Raw genomic sequence first — 27,345 nt, 5'->3', positions numbered from 1 at the left:
TTCAAAGAAGCCCAGCATGCTCCATCTAATTATACAGCAACTCCAGTATCTGTGCAAAGCACAGTCCATGGTGGAGCAGAGAGGATGTAACAGGTATGGGAGCTTGACTTGACAGCAAAAAAGAGACCTTATACCAAGATGTGTTACATGGTTTTAAATGCCTTTTCTGCAAGAAGCAAGTGATCATATGTAGGAAGAACATAAAGAGATTGTGCTACCCTAAAAAAAAAAGCTTAAAATAGGAGATTATTATGCTTAAGTAGCATTTGTGCACATTCTCCTGCCCAGGGCAGTAAGTATTCCAGCAATCTAACCATTCCTCTTGTCAGTCACAGGGACATTAAATGAGCCTGAAACAGATTCTCATCCCCAGAGCACAGAACATGATTCACCTTCCAGAGTCATAGCAAAGTCTTATCCTAGGGCTCCCAGAGCCATGGCCCATAGGTCAGGCCATGTGAGACCGAAGGGACCAGCTCTATTTTCTGGCCCAGAGCACGTTCTGCTTGCTTACTTTGGAAAGGTCCTGAAATCACTTCTCAAAACATTAACACAGGCACGTTTTAGATCTCTGAGAGAAATAGAGAGAACAAATGTCTCCAAACACAGTGCTGTTCACAGAGAAATCAAATGGGAAAATGCTGTTTGTTAAGGCCAGCAGGAGGCTGCTCTGGATGTAAACATTATTTAACATTTTTAGGGCTTATGTCATCCATTGTTTATAATGCTAAATGATGCATTCTGAAGCCACTATCATACAATGTAGAATATCTTCGGGGAGAATGAAGACCATGAAGGCCACCAAGTGTCTGATATCCTCTTCTCCAGAGTATAATCCCCTCAAGATTTCAGTAGCTCTGGCTGTGTAGATGCCTTTAATCTGCCCACAATCTTTATAGCAATTCTTTGGCAAGTGCTGGAAACAATGTGAGCTCCAGGCTTCCTCCCAGCAGCTCTGCTGATGGCCACTGAACTACGGTGACTCTAAATGTGTGGGTGACCGTCAGGAGGGTCAACTGACAGCAGTGTCTGGGATGCTGCTCATAATGAATGACACTGAGGTGTGCTGACTCTTCCTACCCTTCCCAGTTGTGTCTTCAGGGACAAGGAGCACTGCTTGACATTATGCCACTCTCTTTGAGCAAAGGTAAAGTACCATCCTCTAGGTAATTTCTGTTGATGTGTCTTCATCTCCTTGACAACATTCTGAAAGATGGCACAGCTGCCCAAGGAGTGTGTGTGCATGTAAAGAGGTGCATCTCCTCCTTTTTGTGATATGCTCTGCTTCTGAAGAAAAGATAGCTGGATGTTTTGGCTACAAATAGTTCAAAACTCCTCTTTTGTGCTGTCACAGTGAGCACAGGACTTGAGTTGTTGCCAGACAGTGATCCATCCCTGGGGAGTGGGACTTCCTCTGTTCATCTGCAGCCATTCTGGCTTTGGCTGATGCAAGTAAAAATCTCCCACTGCTTGGTGCACCAGACACAGCTCTGTTGATACAATCTTACACTGTCATGAATATCATGTTGACACTGGCTGTTACTTAGTAAATGTCTAGCCTTTGCCGATTTCTCTGAGGTTTTTTGGTTTTTGGGTTTTTTGGGGGGTGTTTAAAAACAAATAAACAAAAACACAAACAAAAACAAACAAACAAACAAAAAAAAAAAAAAAACAAAACAAAACAAAAAAAAAACCAATTCTGTCCAGGATGTGAAAGGAAAAACAACAAAGTTTTCCTTTTTTCCTTTTTCAGTTGAAGTAGATGGAAAAGTCTATGATAAGAATCAGTATATTTGAGCATTCAGAAAGCAGTAAAATGACAGAAATGCAGATGTGGGCAGGTTTGTGTCACAGAATTATACTCTACATAGAACCATAAAATGGTTTGGACTGGAAGGGACCTTAAAGATCATCTAGTTGCCAAGGGCAGTAACACCTTCTGCTAGAGCAGGCTGCTCAAAGCCCCATCCAACCCTCCAGGGATGGGGCATCCACAACTTCTCCGAGCAACCTGTGGCATTGTCTCATCAACCTCACAGGAAATAATTTCTTCCTTATTTAAACCCATCCTGATTCAGTTTAAAGCGTTATTTGTAATGAGGGTATAGAAATCACTACATGCCTTTGTAAAAAGCCCTTCTCCATCTTTCTTGTGGGCCCCCTTTAGGGACCGGTAGGTGTTGTAAGGTCTCCCTGGAACCTTCTCTTCTTCAGGCTGAACAACCTCAGCTCTCCCAGCCTGTCTTCACGGGAGAAGTGCATCTGGTCTCTGGCTGTTTTTGTGGCCGTCCGCAGGACTCGCTCCAGCATGTGCGCGTCCTAACATGAAGCTGAATTACCGCGTCTGTTTTCTTTAGCCGAGTTTTGTCTCGGACAGTGACCTTTCTTCGCTTGAGTTGCAATCCGTGAGAGCGGTACGTGAACAGGATGCCTTTTCGGGAGGACCCATCCCGCCGGGTGCCGGCGATCGTCCCGTCTCTCCTCGCCTCTCCTCTGGGCGCGGCTGGGAGGGTTCGGGGGGCGGGCTGGAGCGGGGCGGGGCGGGGCGGGGGCCGCTCCCGCTGCGGCAGAGGGTCCGGCCGAGGCAGAGGGTCCCGGTCCGCAGAGGGTCCGGCCGAGGCAGAGGGTCCCGGTCCGCAGAGGGTCCCGCCGCTCCTCGCCATCCTCGCCATGCTGCCGGCGCGCCTCCGCCCGGGGCGGCTGCTGTCCGCCGCGCCGCTCCGCCCGCCCGCGCGGGGAGCCGCGGCCGCCGGGGATCCCGCCCGTAGCCCGGGCACCACCCGCGGTAAGGGGCTGCCCGCAGCAGCGGGGGGAAGCGGAGGCGCCGGGATCGGCCCCGCGGCGGCGTCCCGGGGCCACGGGGAGACGGGCGGGCGGGCGGCTTGGGACCGGGACGGAGCGGGGCAGGGCTGCCCGGTGGGCGGCCCGCCGGTAGCACCACAGCTCGGGTGGTCCCGAGCGTTCTCCTGCTCGCTCGGGTACCCACAGCCGGCGGGAGGTCGAAGCAGACCCGCAGAAACACTCGCTGCGTGCGGGGATATTCCAGAGACGGCGCGGAGGTGACTCTGCGTAGCCGAGACCTGGAGATGTAATCCCTAAATTACTCTTCCAGCGACCAAAATGGGGAGGGTTTTCCCCTTCTATACCTTGCTATCAGTCTTAATTCTCTCTTAGTGCACAGTTTACCAAGTGAGTTGTTTTTTTTACTCTTTAAGCTGAGCAGGCTCACAGGATGGTTGCAAGTTACAAACCTTCGAATTTTGACAAAAAAATCCTCCTCTGGACTGGACGTTTCAAGACAGAAGAAGAGATTCCTCTGAGGATCTCGTAAGTGTGCTGGCCTTGTCCAAGGGTAATGGAGCTGAAGGGAAAGCAGCGGTGTGATCCTGATTCTGTGGAAAATTTAAAGTTTTTCCACAGAGCTTAAAACGGCTGGTTTTACAGCACTGAGACTTGGAAACAAATTAGAGGGCAAGAGAATTTCCTGTCCTGGTTAGAGGTTAAGATGAGAAAATGTTCCTTGCTCGAGTCCCTAGAGTCTGGGATTAAGAACTGGGTCCATCTGAGTAGACAGCCTTGGTTACATTTATGTACTGGCTTGTTTGTTTTGCTTATTCCTAACGTGCAATCAGAGAACGATGTTATTAGTAAACAATATTTTCTGCTTACAGCTTGAATAAACTGTTCTAAGGGAGCTGTCACTGAATGATTACATACCATAAATTATTTTTTATTATAGAATATGAGGAAAAATAGGGAAGCCTGAAACCTCTGTAATGTTTAAGGCTCCCTTTTCTTAGGATGTTAGATAGCGTGTTAGACATCTCTCCAGGACACTACTCTATATCACCACAGTATGTCCTGCCTTAGGTGACACCTTGAGAATAAAGTGTGCAGAGCTGTGTAAAGCAACAGGTCCATCCTCTGCCTATCCTTGCTGGTTCCTGACAGTTTCACTGGAGTGTGCTGAGCTGGACAGTGGCTTTCTGGATAGCTTAGCCTGTCTTGTGCTCTTAGTTTCACCATCTTCCTCTAGAGGAAGGTTCAGACATGTCTCAGGAGTTGTAAATGCTATTCAACTTTCAGGAGATGTTTATAAAGACATGGCATTTGTCAGTCATACAGACACATGCACAAAAATCACTCCTTTCTGGCCTGGCAGGTGAGTGTCACCACTTTGCTTTCTGGGTAAGCAATGTATTTTTAGAATTGTAGGACTATACTATACTATACTATACTATACTATACTATACTATACTATACTATACTATACATAGTAATATACTAGAAGTAGTTGATTGTTAGACATTGAGGCTGAATTGTGGCACTGTTTTAACTCTTGTCAAAAGAAGAATTGCAAGGTGTTGCTACCTCTGAACACAACCTATCTGATGAAGATAGTTTGTACTATGAAACAAATCTGCAGGCTTTATTCAAGGTTGTTGTGGTTTCTTTGGGTTTTTTTTTTTCAGCCCCAGCTGTTGCTCACTTCAGCAGAGGTTTACCTGGAGTCTTGATAAGGATTGAATAGCAAAGAAGACCCTAATATGCAATTAGGAAAGAACATTGTAAGGTCTGTTTTCCTAAAAGCAGATGCAGAAAGCAGAGAGAAAGTGAAAATCTGCCTCAGAGGAGTTTCAATTAGTGCACTGTGAAATATAATTAGGCTAATACATCAAACTAATAACATTTATGGTCTTGCTGTTGTTGCCACAAATGGATTATTGGATTAATGATCCTACGTGCCAGTCTGATGTGCAGTTTGTTTTGAAGATGATTTTAATCACTGTACAAACCAGAAGCAGTTCCTTAGAACTACAGGCATTGTTAGTCACCTGCAAGACACAGTGTGCACAACACGCTCCTGTGTGTGCTGGCAAGGAAGGGCTGTGAGCACTGCTGATAACAGGACCTGTCCTCTTCCACCACACTGAACCTTACACTGCAGTCCTCAGCCTTGGTGCAGGCTTACATGGGCATGTCAAATCCCCAGCTCTACCCCATCCCACCCTGTTGCTCTTTAAAGTAAATATAAAGGTTTTTTGAAGGAAAGAGAGCATTACACCATGTTTACTTAGAACACAAAATCAATTCTTTATGCAACTATTCATTTTACACATATAGTTGTGGGTTTATACATATGTATAAAACATGTAGTCATATCTTACAAATATCTATAAATATATATATAAAGTTTTCCCATGATGAATTATGAAAGGAAAATAGTGCACAGGCAGTATTATTATGAATATCTTAAAAACTGTACTCCCAAGTATAATGCTTGACTCAGAAAAACTCAGCTGAATGTTTTGGGACAATTTTCATGATTTCCTGTACTACTGGTTCCCAGGGACACACTGCTGGCCCAGAAGGGAGGAGGGTGGAAATGGGAGCTGTACCAAAGTAGATTGCTGGGCTGTAAAACACCTATTTGCACCAACTACTTCCAAAAAGAGGACAGCAGTTTTCACTATTTTTTGCCTTTGATGACCAGCAAAAACAATCCTGTAGATTGTTCTTGTTTAAGTGTGTGCTCCTGAAATAACAAGGTGGCTGACATCAGCTGCCCACTTTCTGTCAGGCTGCTTTAATAAAGACCTAAAACCTTTAATTCATAGTAGTACAAACTTTGCTTTAACCAACAATTGGAGGATTTAAAGCCCTTAGCCTACAGAAGACCATCGGAACAGGTTAGATACAGCAGTAATTGGTTTCTAAAGTTAACTTTGAATAAGGGGAACTTGCTTTTACTCCATCCGACACCACATATACATGTCCATCTGTTTTAAACAGACAACCCTGCTCAATTTTCACTCTGTTTATAAGGTATGATTTCTGGTGTATTTACCCCAAGCATTTATTGCCTGAGCAATTTTTTTCCCAGCTTAAAAAACCCCAAAACTGTCTAAGTCCACTAAGTGTTGCTTTGCCATGGGAAATGGATTAGGATCAGAAAATGACTGTTACAAAACTAACCACAGCAAGCTGAAGATGCTTGTTTCAGAAGCTAATTCTATATTTATTTTTAAATTGTGATGTTATGTCTGCAATGCTTTGAAGAGATACTTGGCCTTTTTCAATGACTCAATTCAACTACTTTAATTGTAGGCCAGAGATGCTAGACAAGGCAAGAAACAAAGCTCGAGTGAAAGCCTGTTACATCATGATTGGGCTCTCAATTATTGCCTGTTTTGCGGTGATTGCTTCAGCTAAAAAGGTGAGATATGACCGTGTAGCATACTGTAAAATAATGGAATTATGTGAAAAGCACACAAATCTAAACCAAGAGCAGCAGCTTAGAGCTGCCCATGCTTCAGCTAATCTAGTCTCCGAAACCCCAGCTGCCCTAAGTGGCTGTTACCCATTCCCTAGGCTGGGTAGCTTTCCCTGGGTGCATCCTTACTCCTATGCTGTTACTTCCTCAGGCTGCTGCACGTCACGAGTCCTTAACGAGCTTGAACTTGGCAAAGAAGGCCAAGTGGCGGGAGGAGGCTGCGCTGGCTGCAGAGGCGAAGAACAAGTAACTTTGTCTGAAATGCTCAATGTCCTTGGAAGAGCAAAATTAACTGCTGCTGAGAGCGATTAGTGAGTTTCACCCCTAAACAGACAACTGTAGCATGCTCACCTCAAAGTAAGGGTAGCTACAGCATCACAAAAAGAAAGGGAATGGCTCTTTCATTAGGAAGATATTCTGGATAATTGTTGCATATAATTAAAACTATTTAGAATGTTATGCATATGATTAAAAGCAGTAATTAGTTTTAAAGGGGATGAGGTAGTTTCCTAAGAAAGTCAGGTACCTTTGGTTAGATAATCGCAAAATATTTACACCCAAGAAGTTTTCTGTCTGGTGACAGTGCAGTTTTTCAGTGCACAAATTGGCATCAATGCTGCATTCAAAATGGTATTTGCATTTTTTAGCTTTAAGAAGCAACACTTATTGAATCACAAAATAAATACAGTAAACATCTGTAAAATAGGTTTTATTGGTTTCTGTATGGTATTTGGAGATTTAACATTCCATAATATTGCATACTACTCATATGTGTTCTGTTACAGTAGTGGGCTGTTGGCCTGGATTTAAAGATGCACTATTACTATCTGAAGTTAATACAGGTAATTTAGGTTTCCTGCATTATATACTGAAGACATTGTGCCATAAGTAACTAGAATTTCTCATTCCAGATTTCAGTGAAATCTTGAAGTCACAGTTTAAGTCCACGTATCTATTTGCAGACCTGTTACAAAAATCCTCAGCTGTACAATTTAATACATTTAAACCTACTGAAAATTAACCATGGAGGAAAGACAATAGTGCATCTTTATTATTTTTTTAAAGACAGGCCCAACAATAAATAGTTTCCAGTTGCAAAATTGTTCTACAGCAAACATTTCTGTGCCAACATTATTACTATTTTCTGATTGCTGCTAGGAACAGTGTGTAAAGCAAATACTATAAAATTAAAAAAGCTGTATGAACCAATCCTCAGACAAAAGTGCAATGATGAAAAAATTAGCTATGATTCAGTGTAACAAGAATAGGGAACTAATAAAAAAAATCTTATGCTCTGCATAGTTGCATAGATTAGCTAGTTAGTATTCACATTTAAGCAGAACAAATGATACCTTTTTAATTAAACCCAAACCCCTTGTATTTTTAAACAGACTTTGTACCAGATGGGGCACTGCAGATTGCATATAAAATGACAAACTTAGAGATTTTCAAATCACAGTTTTTTTTCTCTCTCCATACTAGTTTCATCTGTTTAGGTAACATCATCATAATCATGCCCCTACCTGCAAATGAGTACACCAGAGCTGACCTTAACTCATAATCTCTAGTTTTATTTTGCTCATTTATGTGCTTTTAACAAAACATGATATAAACCCAGTGATAAAATAGGAGAGACCATCCTTTAAACAATCTTCATTATTATTTTTTAACAATATCAGGGTAAACCAAATGTTGAATTTAAATAAAGATTTTCATCATCCTAAAAGTCCATCAATTTTAGTTCCCTTTCAAATTGTTCCATTTAAATGAATCAGAGTCATTAAATATAGTTTGTGTAAATGTGTAAAGTGCAGTCGCTAACTGTCCACAAGATAGAATATACCCACACAAATGAAGACATTCTTTCAAAACAAATATAATACTTTAAATCTTGCCTCTTTTCTTCATTTTCAAGTCTTTCAATTAAGATTTTCATAGTTCAGATTTGGTTTAAATAAGAGAGGCTTATAAATGTAGTTTTACAGGGTTCTCCAAATAAAAAGCAGGCACAGCTGGTTTCTATCAAAACAAGGTTGTTAGAAACAAAGGAATACCCTGTTACCTGAATAATTTTCTTACATTAAAACACTGAAATTCAGCATTTGCTAGTAATCGTGGTAGATTTTCATGATTGTTACCCTGTTCTTTGATAAATGGGGAGTGGAGAGACCATGGGGAAGAATGAAGGTTGGTGTACGAAAACCTAAAACTATGAGAGTAAAAAGGGCATAAGTACAATCACCTAACATTATATGAAAATTTGGCAGCTGTACTCAATATTATCACGCTATTCAAAACTGTTGTATGCTGTACAAATCTAGGTTTAAAGTGTCATTTGCTAAAATATCTCATTATTCAGAGTTCATAAAGTAACAGCACTCCTATATACACTTCTTACACTTCTATATTCCACTAAAAAGACTTCAAAGGGAGGTTGCTTCCCTCCCAGCTATATCTTAGTCAAAACTGACCATTAATTTTAGAAAATCCACTTCAAGTCCCACATTCAATTACAATATAGAATATATTGCTGTAACAGCAAAGTGAAACATCTTAGAATCTTAACTTGCATGTAAAAAAAATTCTAAATATAAAATGGTACTGTAAATGATACAACCTTTAACCTGTATTTTTCAGTGCATTAAAATATTATTTAGTGACAAGCACAGTGCCATGGGTAAGTGATTTGAAGTCTGAATTGCAGCTTTTTATGAAGCATGAAATGCTCTCATATGTCACAGATTTCACTTAACCCAGGAGTTTGATGTTAATACATTAATTACAGGTAATAAAAAATAGTAATACTTCAGAGTTAACCCAAAGTACTAATTTCTCCAAATGAGATATACTAATACACCAGAAACACTACTTATATGCAAGTCAAAGCAGAGCATACACTTTTCTGTACTCAAAACTGTTAACGTAAATATTAGAATTCTGTATCTTTTACTGTTTAACAGCAAACACTGTATATTGTAGAGCCTAAATATTTAGATGACAGTAACTTCTAGTTAGTTTTGGTGTCCACGTACTAAATGCTATTTACAGTACAACAAACTTTTCCTTCAACTGGTGTGATTTTGATTCACTATTCATTTTTCATTGCAGTATTTCTATTGTCTTACCAAAAGCAAACCAAATTTATTAACCTAAGGAACAGTTCAAGTGGCAGTAGCATACTTGGTCAAAAATAACACCTACTATCTAAACTTTTAAGAAGCTATTGTACTAAAAGGCAAGCATTGCAATATTTCTCAAACTAAAGTGGTGTTACCACATCTTGACAGAAGACAGCTGTAAAACATCAGCTTAGTAATTGGTGCACATCACCCTTCTGTCAGTCCTAATTACAGCTTTCTTGTGGTAACTGCAGTGGCTGCTTCCACTGCAAAGTACTGCAGTTGTGGCTGACTTGTAATGCCATTTAGCAGCTTTCATTACAGAGCCAACATCTAATGACCAACAAGGTTTCCGCTGATTCCAATTTGAAAAACTCTGAAATAGTCTTCTTCCCGCATAATTCAGAAATAACTTTTTTATATATTCAATATTATATTAGGCAATTAGCATTATATATGTATACCTATTATGTCTTTAAATACATTTTATAAATAAATTCCAACAGTATGTTGTAAAGTAAGTAATGCATAAACGTTTCACAATTTAAATAAATATTTTTCACATTCCAATTCAGCTTCTTACAAGCTCATCTTTATTTCATGCCTTAGTTCTGAAGCACTGTTTCTGCTTCAATACAAGAGGTAGATTTGATAGAGACTGGGCAAGTCAAGCCTACTGCCAAAATTTTAACTGTCAGTAACTGTATTGCTGATAGGAAGTTTGAGACTACATGAAAAATTCTGAACTTCTACCTAAAATCCTACCAAGTCTTAGCTAAACAGTTCTTGTTAAATCACATTTAATGCTTTTAGACACGATTACTCACAGTTGTTTTCTGTACATAAGAGATAATGAAGAACACAAATACAAAATAGAGAACAGTTGTCTCTAACACAATATATAAAAGTGCATGAGCTGTTTCTTCATGTATTTCTGTAAAACATTCAGCTTTTCCTCTAACTTTGGCCATAAAGAAAAGACCTCTGAGAAAAAAAAACCCCACACCATACAAGTGTTTAAATTTTATGCTTATATTCACTTCAGTAGTTTAGAGCTGAAATCCCTCCATTGGAGCCTCCTGCTGTTGAAACACAAACTGCTGCTGACTTTCATCCACCTGAGGTGCAATACTAGAGTCCTCTTCTTCAACACCAAAATAATGTTCTATGAGTTCAAAAGCCTTTTGGTAGATCTCTTGGTTTTCATGCCTCTGAAGAAATTCAATTTTATCAAGTCCTAAATTTAAAATAGAACATTTTCAAATATACAGTTGCTTAAATTAATGATGAATTCAAATGGAAGCAGCTTATAGTATAGCAGTACTTCTTAAGACAAAAAGATGGAATCCGAAGTCACCTCAATTAATTTGATATCACTGGTTCTTAGTGTCCCAACCCATGTATTTCTAGTCTTCATTTTCTGCTGTGCAAACTCCTTTTAAAACTATGCTAGAAGCATTTCAATTAAACTTATACCCTAATTTCTGTTCTTCTACTCTTAAGTCTTCCCCAACTCCAAATTCTATCTCCACTCATGGAGCTGTCACTGGGCACAGTCTGGGATCTTTTTTTGAATTTAACTGTGAGATTTAAAGACCCTATCTTTTGGAAAGCTTACAATTTTGCAAGTAAAGGACATAACTCAGGAAAAGGAGCAGAGGTTAAGTGCTAGGCAGTCAGGTTAATACAAAATTCCTATTTAGCTTTTTAAGGTAATGTTGTTTCCACTACGGTTGGATTAGAAAGTGCTCAAATGAACCTTTCTGGTGACTGCACAGGCCAAAGCAATGAGGGTGATATAATCAGCTGTTTTCCTTACTTGGATTTATACTCTACAGCTTCAGCAGCCTATGCTTAAGTGCTAAAGGAAAGAAGAGAACCTAGAGTCAATACTTAAAATTATGAATGGACAAAAAATCTGTAAGACAATAAATTCCACTGAAGTCTTCAGTACTTACTCCTCTTATGCATTTAATTGCTAAGTTTTTCAAGCATGCACTTGATTTAAAAAAATGAACTTTTTAACAGGGAATTCAGATGTGAAGACTGCTTTACAGGAAAGTACCATCTAATCAGATACAATGTGGTCAATTAGAACTACAGTTCTATTATTTACTAGCAGTTTCTGAAATAAAAATGTCTGACAATTTTGTTTTGTCAGAGCTACAAAAAAGGCAATTCTCCATAAAAAATGCCAGTTTCATTATAAGCCAATTGTAAAAGAATCCAGTCATGAAATTCCACAAATTAAAATGTCTTTATATAGAGGTTTAATTCAAGAACTTTTATAAGAGATTAAACAAAAAACTTGCTAAAGTAAAAACTTACTTAGTTTTATGACCTGAAGTTGATTTTGCTGTTACTGATATTTACTATATTAAAAAGTGATCCAACTTTAGGATCAATTAAAAAAACCCTGATCTTACATCCCTCTTGGTAATGAAACTGTAGCAAACAGGACTAGGCATTAGAGTATTAAAAACTGTATTTAGGAATGGCTGATAAATTTATGCAAAGCATGGTTCCAATAGACTGGGACACCTGCGTAAAACTGTTTGGAGAATGTTTCTCTAGAGGGACATTTAAACTGACTGCAGACAAACACCCAGACGTTTTCTGCATTTAACCACTTCCCCTAAATGTTACATTACTTACTTTGTGATACTTTATGTCTACTTCTGCTTGGAGTAATTCTCATATTAAAACCTATCTGCAAATTTCAAAATGACTCACAATGGTTTTGTTTTTACCTAGAATAGCCTAGAATAAGAGAGTTCAGGTATGTGGTTTTACAAGAAGTGTGTTCTTACCATAGGCTTCCTCTATGAGGGCACAATAAGGATTAATGCCGATTCCATTTTGCTTTGACTCTTGCTCTCCAAGACGGAGAATATTTTCAAGTCCATTCAAAGCCACCTGTACTATTTTTGAATCCATCACAGTTAGGAGGTCACAAAGAGGCTTGGTACAACCTAGTGCTACCAAATACCTAAAAAAACAGAGGAAGGAGAAAAGAACTGATAATCCAGCACATTTATTCTGACATACCAGTGTACTGCTATTTATACTTACTTTTGCTAAAAAAAGTGACTGAAACAACAGAACTTCTAAAATATGCAACAATACAAAAAGAAACTTAGGCTCAAATGAAATAAATATTACAACTTATCCTAATAAAACAAAATGAATGTGTGTATTCCTAATTGGAGTGTGAAATCTATAGTCTTTTTTCCTACAATCTTCAGGTGGGTTTAACTGAATGTAAGAGAAAAAATGTAAGCAGGACGTTCTTTTCTCAGGCAGGTGAAATTTTCTAGCAGTAAAAATATCAAGTAAACACATTAGGTAAATATAAGAACACTGGGCACTGCTCTGTGCTAACACAATCCACACTAGCAGTCCATTAAGATAATAGAATCACCTACTATAAAGAGAAGGATGTAACTCTAAACACAAAGAAAAAATACTGAGATTCTGAGTATGCCACTCCGTTTCACAATTTTGAAAAAAAATTGTATATGAACTTTCACAAGTCAAAACCTGTGTCCTTGTTTCTACCATGTAAGTAAAATGATGACAGCAATGTTTGCCTAAATACAGCTTAATTCAGTGATTAAAAACTATCCTGCAGTTAGGCAGTAGAACTCTGAGGACATTAGGAGGACTAAAATTTCATGACACCAACAATGGCTCCTCAGGAACAATGTATTGTTGCTGAGGAGCCATCGTTACGGTATCTACTATTTGAAGATCCTGAATTAAAATGTATTTTTAAAATGCTAGATTTTGAAGTGTTACATTATACAAGTAATTAAAACAAATTCAAGAAAGCAAGACACTTTTCTTTGTTAGGCCTGTTATCCCTCCGATAACACTTAGTGGCTTTAAGAAGTTCAGGATTAGTTACATTATAAATTAATAAGAACATATTTCTTGCAACAGATCTCCCAATATGCTGGATAAATTATCACATCACTTTAAGTTCTGGCTTCCAAATAATACAGTAATTTTAAAATCAAATTATCAGCTGATTCAAAGTGATCATTATTCTACAGTATTCAGAGAAACCAGAAGGTATTTTATTCTAGCAATTCTATCTTTGCAGCATATAAATAGCTACTGACAGTAGAAGTTTCATCAAACTCAGTTCTGAGCAAGGAGTTTAGATATCTGCTTTAAAATAATACTGATAGTGAAGCTAAAATCCCTGAAGTCTGTCCCCAAGTATACAATTCTGCTGCACAAATTTTCTAAAGAACCCCTCACACTTTTCCATTTTCAAACACTGAAACCATTCATCAACTGTTCCAATTGTGTTTGATAATGTAATATTAGCTGTAGAAGATAAGCTTGTTTCACCCTTTAGGTGCAACACCCCTGAAAAAAACGTACTAATTATTTATTAAGTTTATTGCATATATTTCTTTGATTTTTCTGAATTTCTACATTTCCAAGTTGAAATTTCAAGGAATTGAGGCTATGTTTAGGATTTTGTTGCTATGACTGTCAAGATTCAAATGCAGAAATCCAAATGCCCTACAGAAGATCTTTAAGCAGAGAAAATAGTAACACACACACAAACTTACCTGATCTGTTCAGGGGTTCCTCCTGACGTTGCATTAGTTATGGCCCATGCTGCCTCTTTTCTGGTGCGAAATTCAGCTTTTTGGAGAATTTCAATCAATATTGGAAAAATATTTGCATCTATAACTGCCTAAGAGATGAAATTGTAACATTTTACAACCATTAATAAAGATTTCAGAACACTTATAGCCTTAACTACAAGAATTCGTGATACCCACTAATATCAAAACAAATAATATTCTGTTTAGATGATGTCATACAAACTAGTAATGCTAAAGTGAAATTTAGAACTATTACAAATTGCACTGCAGTGGCCATCAGAAAACCTTGGGTTTCTTATTTTTCTGTTTCTGGTGGGCAGAGCCCAACTTACTAGACTGGCCTACTTAAAAATCATACAACACATTCTGAGTTTTTGAACTGAATCTCAAGCCTCGGAATAACATTTTCCCTTTTATTGACATCTGTGGTCTCTATCGAGAGACTATGTCTGTAATTGGAGACTTTATTAAGTTAATTAAGTTTTAAGTTAATTAAGTTAACAGGAAGTAACATTTTCATCTCTGATTGAAGCAGAAGGGGAAAAAAATCACTTTGGAATACATATGCTGATTCAGAATTCTCATTTTTGTTGATCAGAACCTTTTATCAGATAGCTCCAGTCACGCGGAACAATATTCAGGATGCAGTAGTTTCCACAAGAACACAACTCAGTGTTGATAACATCATGTCAGGCTTTTATCTAAGCAAAATATTCACAAACTAGTTCACTTTTCACCGGACAAATTTGTAGTACAAATTGTGACAGCTATTTCTATTTAAAATAATATCTCAAGGTTTAGAAGAAACAATTTAGCTAAGGTAAACTTATAGACAGTTAGGACTAAAACAAGTAATACAGAGACAGTACAGTATCCATTTACATCTTGTGAAGGAAAATCAAGTAAAGTAGTAAAATGAAAACAAAATCAACTGAGTAACAAATTGCCAGGCTTTACCTGAATCTGAGCTCTGTTTCCTGCAGTTATATTAGAAACAGTCCAGCATGCTTCTTTTCTGATAGATTCCTTGGGACTACTAAGCAAGTGCAAGAGACATGGTAATGCAGAGCAGTTTAGAATCACCTAAAATAATTTAAAAATTGAAAATTAGGTTGTACTATATATACATATAGCCTTGTGCAATATACATATATATACACATATAAATATAAAAGCATTTTACAGCGGACTTGAAAAGATCTTGCAACACATTTATACTATATGAAGTGTCATATCCTGCAAAGTAAGTGTTCAATGCTGTAGTGTGTGATCAGACAATCCAGCAATTTGAAAGAATCTGCCTTCAATTAAAGTTCAGACCAAAAGACTGACAATAGAAAAACTATGTAAGGCTGCTTAAGGCTAAAATATGAGTAATCAAAATAATTGACAAGTGCACATCTAACTTGTATAGTTATTTGCTAATTTTTTAAGAGATAAGGGTTTCTATTTAATTCCTTAGCAATATCCTTGTCTCTAGAGCTCAAATTATGCAAGTAACATTTTTCCTTATGTTCTTTTTACACTAGTACTGTCAGCCTTTTAGAGAGAATTATCTTTAATGTAGGACCTGTCTTCCTATTTCGTGCATTGCTTCAAAATCAGTGGCATTGCCTAAAATTAATAAAACATATATTTAGAATAAATTACATCAGTAAGATTATCACATGCAAGTTCATGGACAAATCAAGTATAAACATAGCTTAGAAGTGAAAACCTTGACTGTCTTTAAGACTATTGAAAAAGGAGACCCTTTACCCATAAGTAACTGAACCCCCTGAAAGGAAGGGAAAAAAACAAAAAAAAGCAACAAAGTACTAGACAGAAACGAAGCATTCCACTACACACAATACTGTAAAAAAAATGCTCATTCTTGCACTAACATAATGCTTAAAATAGGAGCCTAAACTATCAAATCAACAGCATAGATTTCTAGAAAGCCTCTTTTAGTGATGTATGCAGATACCTGTATTGGACATGTATTTTGTCAAAGTTTTTACAAAATTCTGTCTTGACAAATAATTTGTCTTAAATCAACTAGTCTTACCTGTGTTTGGATATCATCCCCAGTAACAATATTTCCAACTGCTCTTAATGCAGGGGATACCACCTTGTAATCATTATGCCTGGAGACAAATATTATATTGTTTGATATTACCAAGTGTTAAAAGAATAATTCTGCATTTTCAGCAAACAAGGGTTTACTTCAGGTGCTAAGTATTTAGTTATCAAAAACAGTGTACTACTTATTGCACTTTCCCTGTTTAGCCAAATTTGTCTACTACAACCTCACATTTAAATTGCTGATTCAAAGACCGAGCACCTCTATGGAACACCACAACTTACAGCAATCTGCTCAGCAGATCCATTTCGCCCAGCTCAAGTATTATTAAATATGATACTGGAACATGTCATTCAATAGCCACAGAAACAGAAGGGCTGTTAGGAAGTGTATACTAAAGCTTAGTATGTTTTGTAAGCTAAACGGCCCCTTTTGTGACTCAATAATCCTAGAAGCCAGGCACATCAAGTCCATATTCAACTGCCTGATGTGTGGGGGAAGGAAATTACACAGCTGTCCTAGAACTTCTAGAGGAAGAGAAAGTAATCTTCCGTGTCCTGACAGCTATATAAACCAGCTTTTCACAGGGAAGTGTGCTGAGCTGTCTGTGCTGGGAACTACTATCCCAGACCTACTCTGCAGTCCCATGTGAACACAGGGCTTTAGTCTCCTTTTCCAGGAAAATAATAACCCAAACCCAAATATCTTGGAACAGTTTAAAAATGTTAAAAAGACTTCCCCGCGTCCAAGAACTGTCTGTAAAGCAATTATATGTCCTAGAAAGGAAAGTACAACAGTGAAACCAAAAACCAGGAAAAAAAAAAGATAAATTAATTAATTTACAATTCAACATTAGTCTTCAGTCTTTGCCCTTCTATTCCTTCATGCATATGAAATACTACATTAAATTCTAACGAATATAAGGAATACTTTGGAAAAAGCTTTTTTCACTGTCAATGTCAGGAGCAATTGCAGGAACCTAGCAAGCACCTTAAAAGATTTCAGACTGAATTCATGTTCATCACTTTTCACAAAAATAAAGACATCAGGTGAGAAAACACAGCTCAATTTTAATATTAACAGTACTATAAGACATTTGTTTTGCGAGAAGACTTACATAAGCAGCTCTACCAATCTTCGACACACTCCAGAATCAATAACAGCTTGAATTTTATCATTGGGACCATCTGAAAGGTAAGAGAGGGCCCAGCAAGCATCTGCTAATACATCCGGGTCACTGCTAAACAACAGTCTTGATAAAACATTTAAGCAAGGAGCAACCTAGGTTAAAGAAAGATATTGCATAAAATTAGGTGTTCCATACTTTTCAAGTTTCAGAGAACATTCTGCAAAGTCATAAATGTGCAAAACTATTTACTGCTCAGGTACACAAGGTCATTAATGAATGAGGATCCAGGTGGAACACTTTCTGATTAAACCACATATCCAATTCAAACCAGCAAATTGGATAAATTCTGATTCACAGCCTATTTACTGAGAGATACTGTATTAAGTATATAATTGTTCAGCTTAACCAAAAACCATCTGCTTTTACAGAAATTACTGATGCTTTTTTTAATCATTCAGGAAGCAGAATCTCAAAAATAAAGGGTTTTTTTTTGGTTTATTTTTTGTTTTTTGGTTTTTTTTTTTGCTGACTTTGTAGGAGTACTGGCAGTTATTTGTAATAATCAGCCTAGAGTAACTCACACAGCACCCAACATTCACCGAACCAATCAATGTCTCATTTCAGTTCTCACCGCTGCTGTACCCTCTGGCCTCAATCTCTGTAACTTACTTCCCTGCAGAGCCAAATGTATTAGACCACCTTCGCAGCATTTGGAACCTGACAGATGTCTGCAGTACAGCCTGGGAATTTCATATTCTTTGTAGAACTTAATTCTTTACCTTACATGGGTTATGCAAATTCAGTCTCTATTATGTGTCCAACTGCTGCTGTTGCAAAGGGCAAGAAGCAGAGGACTTATTCTTATTAGCAGCTGCCTATAGGGAATCCTTTTCCTGTGAGGTTTTATATTCAAATAGCAAAAAAAACTTGTTTTTTTCACTGCCGTAACAAAACACTAGTAAAGGATATAGGTTAGGCAGAGTAATTGTGAGGTGATCAATTAATTGACAACAGAAATCCCCCCTTTTTGTTAATATTTCTTCAAGAATTAATAAGTAGCAGTAACTACTATTTAGTAATTACTAACTCATGAGGTAAAACGCTTTCCAAATTAACTTTAATGATCGTTTAAACTCAGTCTCTTCTACCAGAATATCCAGTGTTAATATTTTTTAAAGTCATTAACCTTACCAGAAATTAATTTCATACTGAAAAAAAGCTAAAGCTCCTACTAGTCTCTATAGTCTTTACAGCCACATACTAGAGAGAAGAAAAAAAAAAGGAGAGCATATAGGCTCTCTCTGCCAGCAAAGTCTGATTTAACTGCATCTGACAGAGCAGGAAACTCAAAAATTTGTTCATGCAGCATGCACTCACAATCACAGAACAAAAAAAAAAAACAAAAAAAAAAAACCAAAAAACGAGGAAGCTTCAGCTATAACTCACATTCTCTACAAAAGTTCTGGAGAAAATACAGCCTCACATGGTTTAGTGCTGAATTTATAATTTTTCCATCACTTCATACCCGTGTATGACTACTTGCACCAGACTATAGTCTCAAGTTTTTAAGTGGTATGATTTTATTGCAATCAGTGCCAAAGTAGATGATTTTTCACAGATAGAACAGACGGGCAAAACTGTGTGATGACATTAAAAACATAAAAGGTATGTCTATATCCAGATTCAAAAATTCTATTTATTATAAAATATTAGAAACATAAATATTCTTTAGCTTTCTGATTTCTCAAAATTACTACTTTATTATACCTTACTGAAGTCTGGAGGTGGGTTCTTTCCTCTACAAAGATTTGAGAGCGCCCAGACTGCATTTCTTGTTGTTGTAAGACGATTCGAATTTGTTAACAATCTGTAAGAGACAACAATAAGATAAAAAGTAATTTCTTATTCAAATTTAGGCAATTTTCTGGCTATTGTTACCAAAAGAGCATCACATAAGGAAAAGAAATTCCATTATTTAGTTTAAATTAATTTACTGTCATATCTTACATGTTGCAACTATTTTCTTAAAATCAACAGAATCTGAGATTATTTAGCACAATTTTGTGATCTTTCATCCCCAAATCATGTACATCCATACAGAGTAAACAGTTGCTTATATGAAAAATCATTCAATTAAACCTTTCTGAGGGCCTTCAGAAGGGGCTAAGAGATGCAACCATGCATGGAATGAACTTTGATATTTTCATTCAGAGAATGCAATTAAATAATAATAAAAATAGTTCCATAAAAAGCTGTAACTTGGAAGTTCTTGTAAAGAAATTAACACATTACTTCTGTTTTTGCCAAATACAACATGAAAGATTCAACACCTGAAAAATCTGCTTCACTGTCAGATACAAAACGTCTAAAATGTAAAATCTTAATTCTTTAAGCCCTTGGTGAAGGTAATCATATTCTCCTCTGCTATTTGAAGCTATTTTACAAATGTTTTAAGTTGTTTTATTACTTTAAGAGGTAGTAAGCTGAGTAACATTTGTGTTGTGCAAATTTTTCCCTGTGATGAAAATACTATGGCAAGCACATAGCAATGCTGGAATGATATTCCTAGTGAAGAGAAAACTTCTAGTGAAGCAGAGCTCACGTAACTACTCTGTCAGTGCATCTCAGCAAACAAATAGATAAATAGGAAAACTAGAGCTTGGAGCTACTGAACAAAAGTGGAGAACACAGCCTATTGCCTAGGCAGATGGAACCATACAAATACAAGTGGGAATTAAATTATGTCTCCCATCCCATACATTCAGAAATCTGACAATACAGAGTTGGCACAATACAGAAAATTTGCATTTGTGAAGTAACACTTCTCTCCTTTTGCAAACACTGAAAAGCTTCCAGTCATGAACTAATTAATGAAAGATATGCATGAAGCTTATGTAACCCAAAACATTAAAGTGCTTCTTATTATATCGTTATGATTCTCAATTTAGACAAAAACTTACATTCTTTTCAAGTAAATTCTAAGTTGAAGTTTTCATTTATCTATACACATACAAAATATTATAGTAGTAGTTTACAATACTTACTCTAAGATACTTACTCTAAGAGAGGTGGCAATATTCCACAGTTCAAAACAAAGTCTCTGCATTCTGCATTATCACCAGCAATGTTCCCAAGAGCCCACACTGCCTTAAAAAGCAAAATATCCAAGTGAATTTATACATGGTTGCAAATCAACTTTGACAGATAATCTATACTTTTTACAGCAAATATTATAGAAAAGGAAAAAAAAACCATGATGGGAAAAAATAATGACAGTAAATTTTTATCTTCCTGGAAGCAGGTCAACTAACTAGTAGCCAAATGCGGCTCAAAGCCTCTCTAACCCCACAGACCCCAAAAGAGACATTCATAACTGAATTTTAAGTAGTTATAAACTAAAGAAGACAGTTACCTGCTCCTGTACATCTTCATGTTCCGAGCTAAGCAACTTAATAAAAATGGGAACAGCTCCAGTTTCAATTACAACTTTGGTGTGTAAGAAAGTTCCAGACGCTATGTTTGTCAAAGCCCAAGCTGCTTCAAACTGTTGAGGAACATAAACATAACCCTGTTAAACCACTCACCAGTAAAACTTAAAATCGTGACACGAAGTTTGACATAAGAATTTCAGAGGTTAATTTTCCAACTTTTTTCCTTTCCACTGACATGGAATTATTATTATAGTACACTACACAATAAAAAACCTGGCAGTGACAAAAATCTCTTATTTAGTAAGAACTTTCAGTAACTACGTTATTTTTAGGTTTTGGGTAACAGAACTAAGAAAGATTTCGAGTCACAATTAATTACTGCAAATACCTTTCACTTACTCAATATTAAGTTAATTCTTCTATTACAAATGTACACGAGGCCTAAGTGCTATTCCCATGGAGGAGAAGAAAGAACTCATTACTCCTACCATTAATTAGGTATTTTCTCAAAGATTTTCTAAAAGGGTTTCAAACAAGCCTGTCAGTTTCCTGTAATTTTTTTTCCCTAAGATTTCAGCTGAAAAGTACTACAGTATATTCAACACTTAACAAGACAGATTCTGCTCACACATCATTGCTGATGATCTCAATATACCACTCTGTAAATCCTCTTGAACAGCTTTTGCTTTCAACACCCAAGTTTTTGTCCAGCTGAATACATGATCCTAGAGACTGCTATGAAATTCATGAAGTCAAATCATATTTTTAGCAGCAATAATGAAAACATACAGCTTCAGTGGTGAAAAATTATTATATTTGGCTACTCAAATCCCCCACCAAACAAAACAACATGTACCTTCCAAAGCTCTTTTGGAAGGCTTCTAATCCCATTTGAAACCCCCAATCAGTACAAGCTGAACTCACTTGTAGAGTGTAATTTTCACTCCTCTCTAGAAATTTCACAAATCTCTGCACTACTCCTGGTTTTTGAATGACTTCATCTATAGGTGGATTAGGCTCTAGGGAATAAAAACAAATACATTTCTGTTAAAAGACCAAATAAATTCCTTTTTCCGTATGACAAAAGCCATAAACATGATTTGTAGCTCTTACCATAATTTCATTCACTACTTTTCAAAAGGAGTTACAAACTTTTCACTTGCAGGGTCTTCTCTATGAATGATACAATGTAGTAAACACCCTATTGCACATAATAACAGTAACACATACTATTATGCCTTTGCATGTTAGGAACTCATCACAGAACACTGTGCCTTCCACCAACAGCTCAGGTTGGTGGAAGAGCAATTATGGTTACTGGATACTATTTTAAAAGACCAAACACACCCTTACCTATCATGGTATAAACATACCAGCATCACCTTAAGATTGCATGTTTTACAGCCCCAACAAAAACAAGTTACAACTCTTCTTTGTCACCCATGTAATTTTTTTCCCCTTGAGGAGAGAATGGGAGTGAGAAACTGAATCACTGCAACATTTATTCTAAATATGTTAGTGCACAGTTAGTTACTGCCCTGGATACCTCAATTAAAAACATCCTTGTTTTTCACTTTGAAAAACTTAACATTGAAATAATGAAGATTTCTGTATTTAGCCATTAGGTCAGAAGAGATTTGGCACAGTTTCTTTATAAACAGAACTACAAGTTACTGCAAGATCTATTTCAAAATAAAACATAACTAAATGTTAACTGACTAAGTATAATTCATAATAACACAGAAGGAAGCAACTAGAAAAAACAGGCAATGTTCACCTACCTTTAGAGAGCAATTTTCTGAATTTCTGAGTTGCTGTGAGTTGTTGATCAGGATCATCTGAAAAAATCATCTGTACCATATCTACAGTAATAACTTCTTCCTAAAATGCAAGGAAGATTTCTTACAGTGTAGTACTATGCACACTAATAGATAACATCCTAAACACACTCTGAAGTATTTACCTCTGGAATAGGAACAGTAGAGCTGACATCAGGATCTTGAATTGGGCTTTCTACCATGGATTCTTCATTTCCCGGGAGAGAAACGTTTCGGCGTTTAAACAGCTGAACAAAGGGGAAATTTTGGCGGGATATTAGGAATAAGCAAAGTGTGGGTACTGATGACATACACTTGAAGAAATGCTTTCACCAATACCAGTCAAAGAATTTTACCTACTCACTTTCCTATTCACCCATACAAGGAGAATTCTATACAAAAGTTTGGATAACATAAAGGAAAAAAATTATCATACCTGTATCTTCAGAAACTGCACAGCAACACTTCAGATAGACATTTAGTACTAGATTCTTACTAGTTATAAAGATCCATAACTTTTTCCACAAGAAAATAAAGGTACAGATCTTTTTACTTTTAGTCTTTTATCCCCCATAATTAGCATGCATTTTAATCAAGAAATAGTAGTCTACAAGCTACTTTCCCCTTCCTTAGTTTATAGGCTAAAATCACCAGCACAGATGCAATGTTTGTGTTTCAGCACACTGCATTCCTCCCTTCTACAGAAGACTACTAAGCAGTACCTGTATTTTATACCCAGCTGAGGAAAGAGTAAACCAAAAACATAATTTTCATACAGAAGAGAAAAAGTAGTGTAACTTCAAGGTGAACTTCCAAACCTTGCAACATTAAACATTCTCCATGTCCAAACCCACTGCCTATGTTCAGAATTAGCTGCACACACTGCCTATGTTCAGAATATGTACCAGCACTGCAGCATTTAATAAACTATATTCAATGAGTGCCACTTCATTTTCTAGCACACAAGCAAAACATTCATATTGACCTTTCTCTTCTAGAAACCAAACCTAGATTTTAAACTTATTCCAAACCTAGATTTTCATCTTTATTCCAGTACTACACTTACAACTAGTGTAACCAACAATTCTAAGAATATTTACATTTGTATCTTTAGAAAGAAATGATAGACTCTCAGTCCATTGACTAAGATTTTACCTTTAAGCATAATAATGAAACCACCTATAAATCCTGACATTTTTGTCCCTCTAGGTGTCTACATACCTAGGTTTCTGCTGTTCCACATGTACAAAACTGCAGAACAACTCCATGTTTGCATCTAGCTTTACCAGCTTTATTTCGAGAGGAACCTAAATCAAGGCATTCTCTCCCCTGTTCAACGCACTTATGGGTTGGGTGTAATTTTGGACACAAAACAACTACAGAATACTGAATGCAAATGAGGCTTAATTCCATTTAAACCCACAAAGGAACAAGAAACAATAGTCCACCTTTGAAAGATCAGCCATTCTTTCTCAATGCTCAACAAAGACACACAAGTTCTTAGTTGAAAAGTATAAACCTGTTTGGTCATTCTATCAGTCACAATTTCTTTTGGAGCACAAGCAGTCTCATCTCCCTGCATAAACTCATTCTGAGGTCAGGAAGAGCTGAAAAACACCACTCCAACAAACTAAGATCCAGCAGACCATAACAGTAGTCTCATGGGTACAACAATCAGCATAGGAAACACCCATTATTTACATAGGGAGCATTTACTACAAAATATGTAAACAAAACTTTCATCAGGAACTGCAATGCAGTTACCCATTCACAGCTAAGTGTTCCAGCACCATACCACTTCTGACTCTTACCCCTCTGGCCCAAATAATTGATATTCTTTTTCCATTCACCACTTTCCCAGTAGTAGGGTAAGTATTCCCACCTCAGGGCAGACTAGATCAGAGCCTGGGACACTCTCCACGTCGTGGGAGACAAACTCATCCACTTTAGAAAAACAAAACAAAAAAAACCCAGAAAAACAAACTACCTTCCTTACAAGAAACTACTAAACATTCTGCGAAGACGAACTATGACAAACTATTAATAATACAATGTTCCACATACTCTAATCACTAAAAATTCCATGAGATCAACCACAGACGTTTGTATAATAGTTCAGAGACACTAACTGGTAGCCACTTTATTAAGCTGGTGTAGAAGCTCTTAGGCAATTTGAAGCATAGTATCAAATATGAAAACAATCCTCTCTCTTCACATAGCAAAACTTTGACCCCAGCTCTAGCAGAGAAAGCAAGGTTTCAAATTCTAACTGGAAATATGAGTGTTATTTCAGTCTAGTCTCACATGTATAAACCTAGACTATGACTGATGCTAGAAGTCACAGCTCTCTCCTCTGTGTGCCCTAATAACTTAAAAGAGTTTCTGTTCATCTTTTTATGATCCTATTGAGAGGTGCCTGGTGCTTCCCACAAGTGCAAAGAAAACAGACATTCAACCTGGCACTCCTGGATTCTGCTCAAGTTCCTTCAGGTCCCTGAATATAACTCCACAGGCACTGAACAGTGAACAGCTCACCAAAATGCTTACCTGCTCTTCTCTTTTCTGTTTCCGAAGCTGTATTCCTTCCTCCTCTCTTCTCCTGCGCATTTCTTGGGGATTAAGTGCATTATTCTTGTAGCTTTTCATTCTGAAGTTATCTTTACCTGGGCTTGCCATGTTGTCTATTGAAAAAATACAAAATTATTCCAAAAGCCCACACCTGCCATCTCTTATACAATGAAAATATCTACAGCAGCTGCTATATATTCCTGCATCTGTTTGCAATATTGAGTTCATCAACAAAAATTTTTAATGCAGAAGTCACAGAAAGCCTATGCCTAGACAGGCATTTCCAAACCACAGATTAAACTACAGTTCATCTCAAGAATCAGATACTGTAAAAAGAAACTATGCATCTTACAAGCAAAATGAAAAACAAAAAGCAAAGATATTATGCTGCTAAATTTTGATTCTGTCAGCAAGCAAAAAAATTTCCTTCCTCCTCTCATAAAGATGACTTCAAATGTATTTCAAATAAACACAAACCCAAGAAGAAAACCTGCAATAATTACTGCTTCATTTAATACTTATAGCATTGTTTCTTTACCTTGACTATCTCACAAACATAATAGAATCTAAGGGCTATGCTTTTCCTTCTAAACTGTGCAGGAAAACAATTTAAGTGTCAGTAGCACCCAGACAGGCATACTCTTTTTCATTTTAAACTAATGAAATTACTGTCTCACTCCAATTATCAGTTCTTTTAATGGATTTAGAAGATTAAATCTGACTGTCATTTCAGGTATATCAGCTATAACAGTAATAGTCCACAATTCTGTCACCAGAATGATCAAATGGAGTGGAAAAGGCTCTTAACAGCACAGTGCCTTTTTTTAAAGCTAGAACTGAAGCCTTCATCTGAGAAACAAGTGTCAAAACCAAGACTCTACACAAGCTATCACTCTGGAATTCTTCTACAGGGAGAAAACATGTAAACTACACCTCCTGAGCTATGCACAATTCTCTGGCAACTTCTTTGCTGAGACGATTTGTTTTAGGGTTTTTGTTTGATTTTTTTTTTTTTTTAAATCAGCAATACCAAGGACCATTAAGCAATAAACACAAGCTATGAGAGGAAAACAGACTGCAGACTTAGGCTGACACCAAGGCACCACTGCAAGGACTAGGCAGCCTGTTTCACCCAAGTATCTGCTTCACAAGAAGCTAAGTAAACTATTGACATCTCTGCACAACAAGGTTAAGTGTGCCACTGTCTAAGGCAAATTTCTAGCAAAAGTCATGTAAGTTTATTTTCCCAACAATGCCACTGTATTATCTAGTCCCAGAACGCCATTCCCTTCTTAATCGTTCATGCCTTGCTAATTTAGTTGTGCCAATGAAACTGTCAGGCCAAGAAATGGACTGAACACGAGAAATGTACGTTCAGAGTACCCCAGTCACCACCTCTCTGCAAAGTTACAGAAGGTCAACTGGAATGAAGGTCCTATCGAAACTGTTTTTTTAAAAAGAAAAACTGAGAAATTTATAGCTTCCGTCCCCCCACAAGGCTTTTAATATAGACACCATAAGGGCAAGAAGGCTGGCAGACCCTGGTTTCACACCTTCTGCATCTAGATCCAAGCAAGCTTGCACTTCTGTGCTACAAAACTACACCCGTTTTAACATTAAATCCCTCCACCCACCACTTCCTGCACTGCACCCACTCGTGCATAGTCTAACACCTATCATACTACTTTTTTTTTTCCCTCCTTCTTGTCTACCCAAGGCTCGCTGAACACGGAGCTCGCTGTCCCTCCGCCCCCTCCCCGGCCGGACGCTGCCCCCAGGCTGGGCTGCGAGCCCGAGAGCGCCGGGAGTGACGGCCTGCCAGCCCGAGGGGCCGGACACCCAGCCAGCCCGCCAGCCTGGCGACACAGCGAGGAGCCGCTCCTCACCCCCGTCCCCGCAGAACGGGAGGAAAGCCACCAGCAGCAAGGCAGGGAAGGGGGAGGACGGCAGAGGCCTCTCGCCTGAGGAAGAAGACACGCCGTCCCAGCCCCGACCGAGCTGCCATGCGGGCAGCGCTCCGCCGGAGCCAGCGGCGGACCGGCCTGCACGGGGCACCCCGCCTCACCCCGCCTCACAACCTCTGCCGCCCCTACCCGCCGGCTCTCAGCGCTTTTCCCTCCTTACCCATCGCGGCGGGCACGCCCGGCGCCCGGCGCCGTCCAAACGCGATCTCGCCGCTCCGGAGCGCTCCGCGCCCGCACCACACACCGACGCAAGATGGCGGACGCCGCCCCGCCGCGCGCCGCACTGGCCGGGGGGCGGGCCCGCCGCTCCCAGCAGCCTGTGCGCGGCCCGCGCCCGCCCCGGGCCGGCAGCGGCG

The 27,345-nt window shown here is 38.1% G+C and overlaps 2 protein-coding genes across 3 annotated transcripts; one reads left to right on the top strand and one right to left on the bottom strand.

The window, feature by feature from the left end:
- Positions 1–2,334: 2,334 nt before the first annotated feature.
- FAM162B (family with sequence similarity 162 member B) lies at positions 2,335–9,963 on the top strand. Of its 2 annotated transcripts, XM_085575065.1 has the most exons (4): positions 2,548–2,785; positions 3,216–3,327; positions 6,109–6,217; positions 6,426–9,963. In XM_085575065.1, exons 1-4 carry the CDS (start codon positions 2,671–2,673, stop codon positions 6,522–6,524), a joined length of 435 nt encoding a protein of 144 aa, XP_085431191.1. In that variant the 5' UTR covers positions 2,548–2,670; the 3' UTR covers positions 6,525–9,963. The 2 variants fall into 2 exon arrangements, with proteins under 2 accessions (XP_085431190.1, XP_085431191.1); XM_085575064.1 differs by having other exon boundaries at positions 2,335–2,785; positions 6,109–9,963.
- On the bottom strand, positions 6,969–27,304 carry KPNA5 (karyopherin subunit alpha 5). Its single transcript, XM_021555478.4, has 14 exons — positions 27,150–27,304; positions 25,005–25,138; positions 22,604–22,705; positions 22,422–22,521; positions 21,565–21,659; positions 20,622–20,753; positions 20,268–20,356; positions 18,977–19,076; positions 17,198–17,361; positions 16,066–16,144; positions 14,976–15,101; positions 13,980–14,107; positions 12,204–12,382; positions 6,969–10,630 (listed from the first exon to the last, which is right to left on the bottom strand). Exons 1-14 carry the CDS (start codon positions 27,151–27,153, stop codon positions 10,443–10,445), a joined length of 1,620 nt encoding a protein of 539 aa, XP_021411153.1. The 5' UTR covers positions 27,154–27,304; the 3' UTR covers positions 6,969–10,442.
- Between the last annotated feature and the right edge of the window lie 41 nt (positions 27,305–27,345).

This window comes from Lonchura striata, chromosome 3 (genome assembly GCF_050655825.1).
Source record: "Lonchura striata isolate lonStrDom1 chromosome 3, ASM5065582v1, whole genome shotgun sequence".
NCBI lineage: Eukaryota > Metazoa > Chordata > Aves > Passeriformes > Estrildidae > Lonchura > Lonchura striata.
This window is presented reverse-complemented; position numbering and strand designations above follow the sequence as displayed.

Coding starts and splice junctions, on each gene's coding strand:
- FAM162B (XM_085575064.1), top strand. CDS start 2,428: ATGCCTTTTCGGGAGGACCCATCCCGCCGGGTGCCGGCGATCGTCCCG. Junction 2,786..3,215: donor TAGCCCGGGCACCACCCGCG/GTAAGGGGCTGC, acceptor TTACTCTTTAAG/CTGAGCAGGCTCACAGGATG. Junction 3,328..6,108: donor GAGATTCCTCTGAGGATCTC/GTAAGTGTGCTG, acceptor CTTTAATTGTAG/GCCAGAGATGCTAGACAAGG.
- KPNA5 (XM_021555478.4), bottom strand. Junction 22,706..25,004: donor AACAGAAAAGAGAAGAGCAG/GTAAGCATTTTG, acceptor CCCTTTGTTCAG/CTGTTTAAACGCCGAAACGT. Junction 21,660..22,421: donor CAGAAAATTGCTCTCTAAAG/GTAGGTGAACAT, acceptor TTTATTCCCTAG/AGCCTAATCCACCTATAGAT.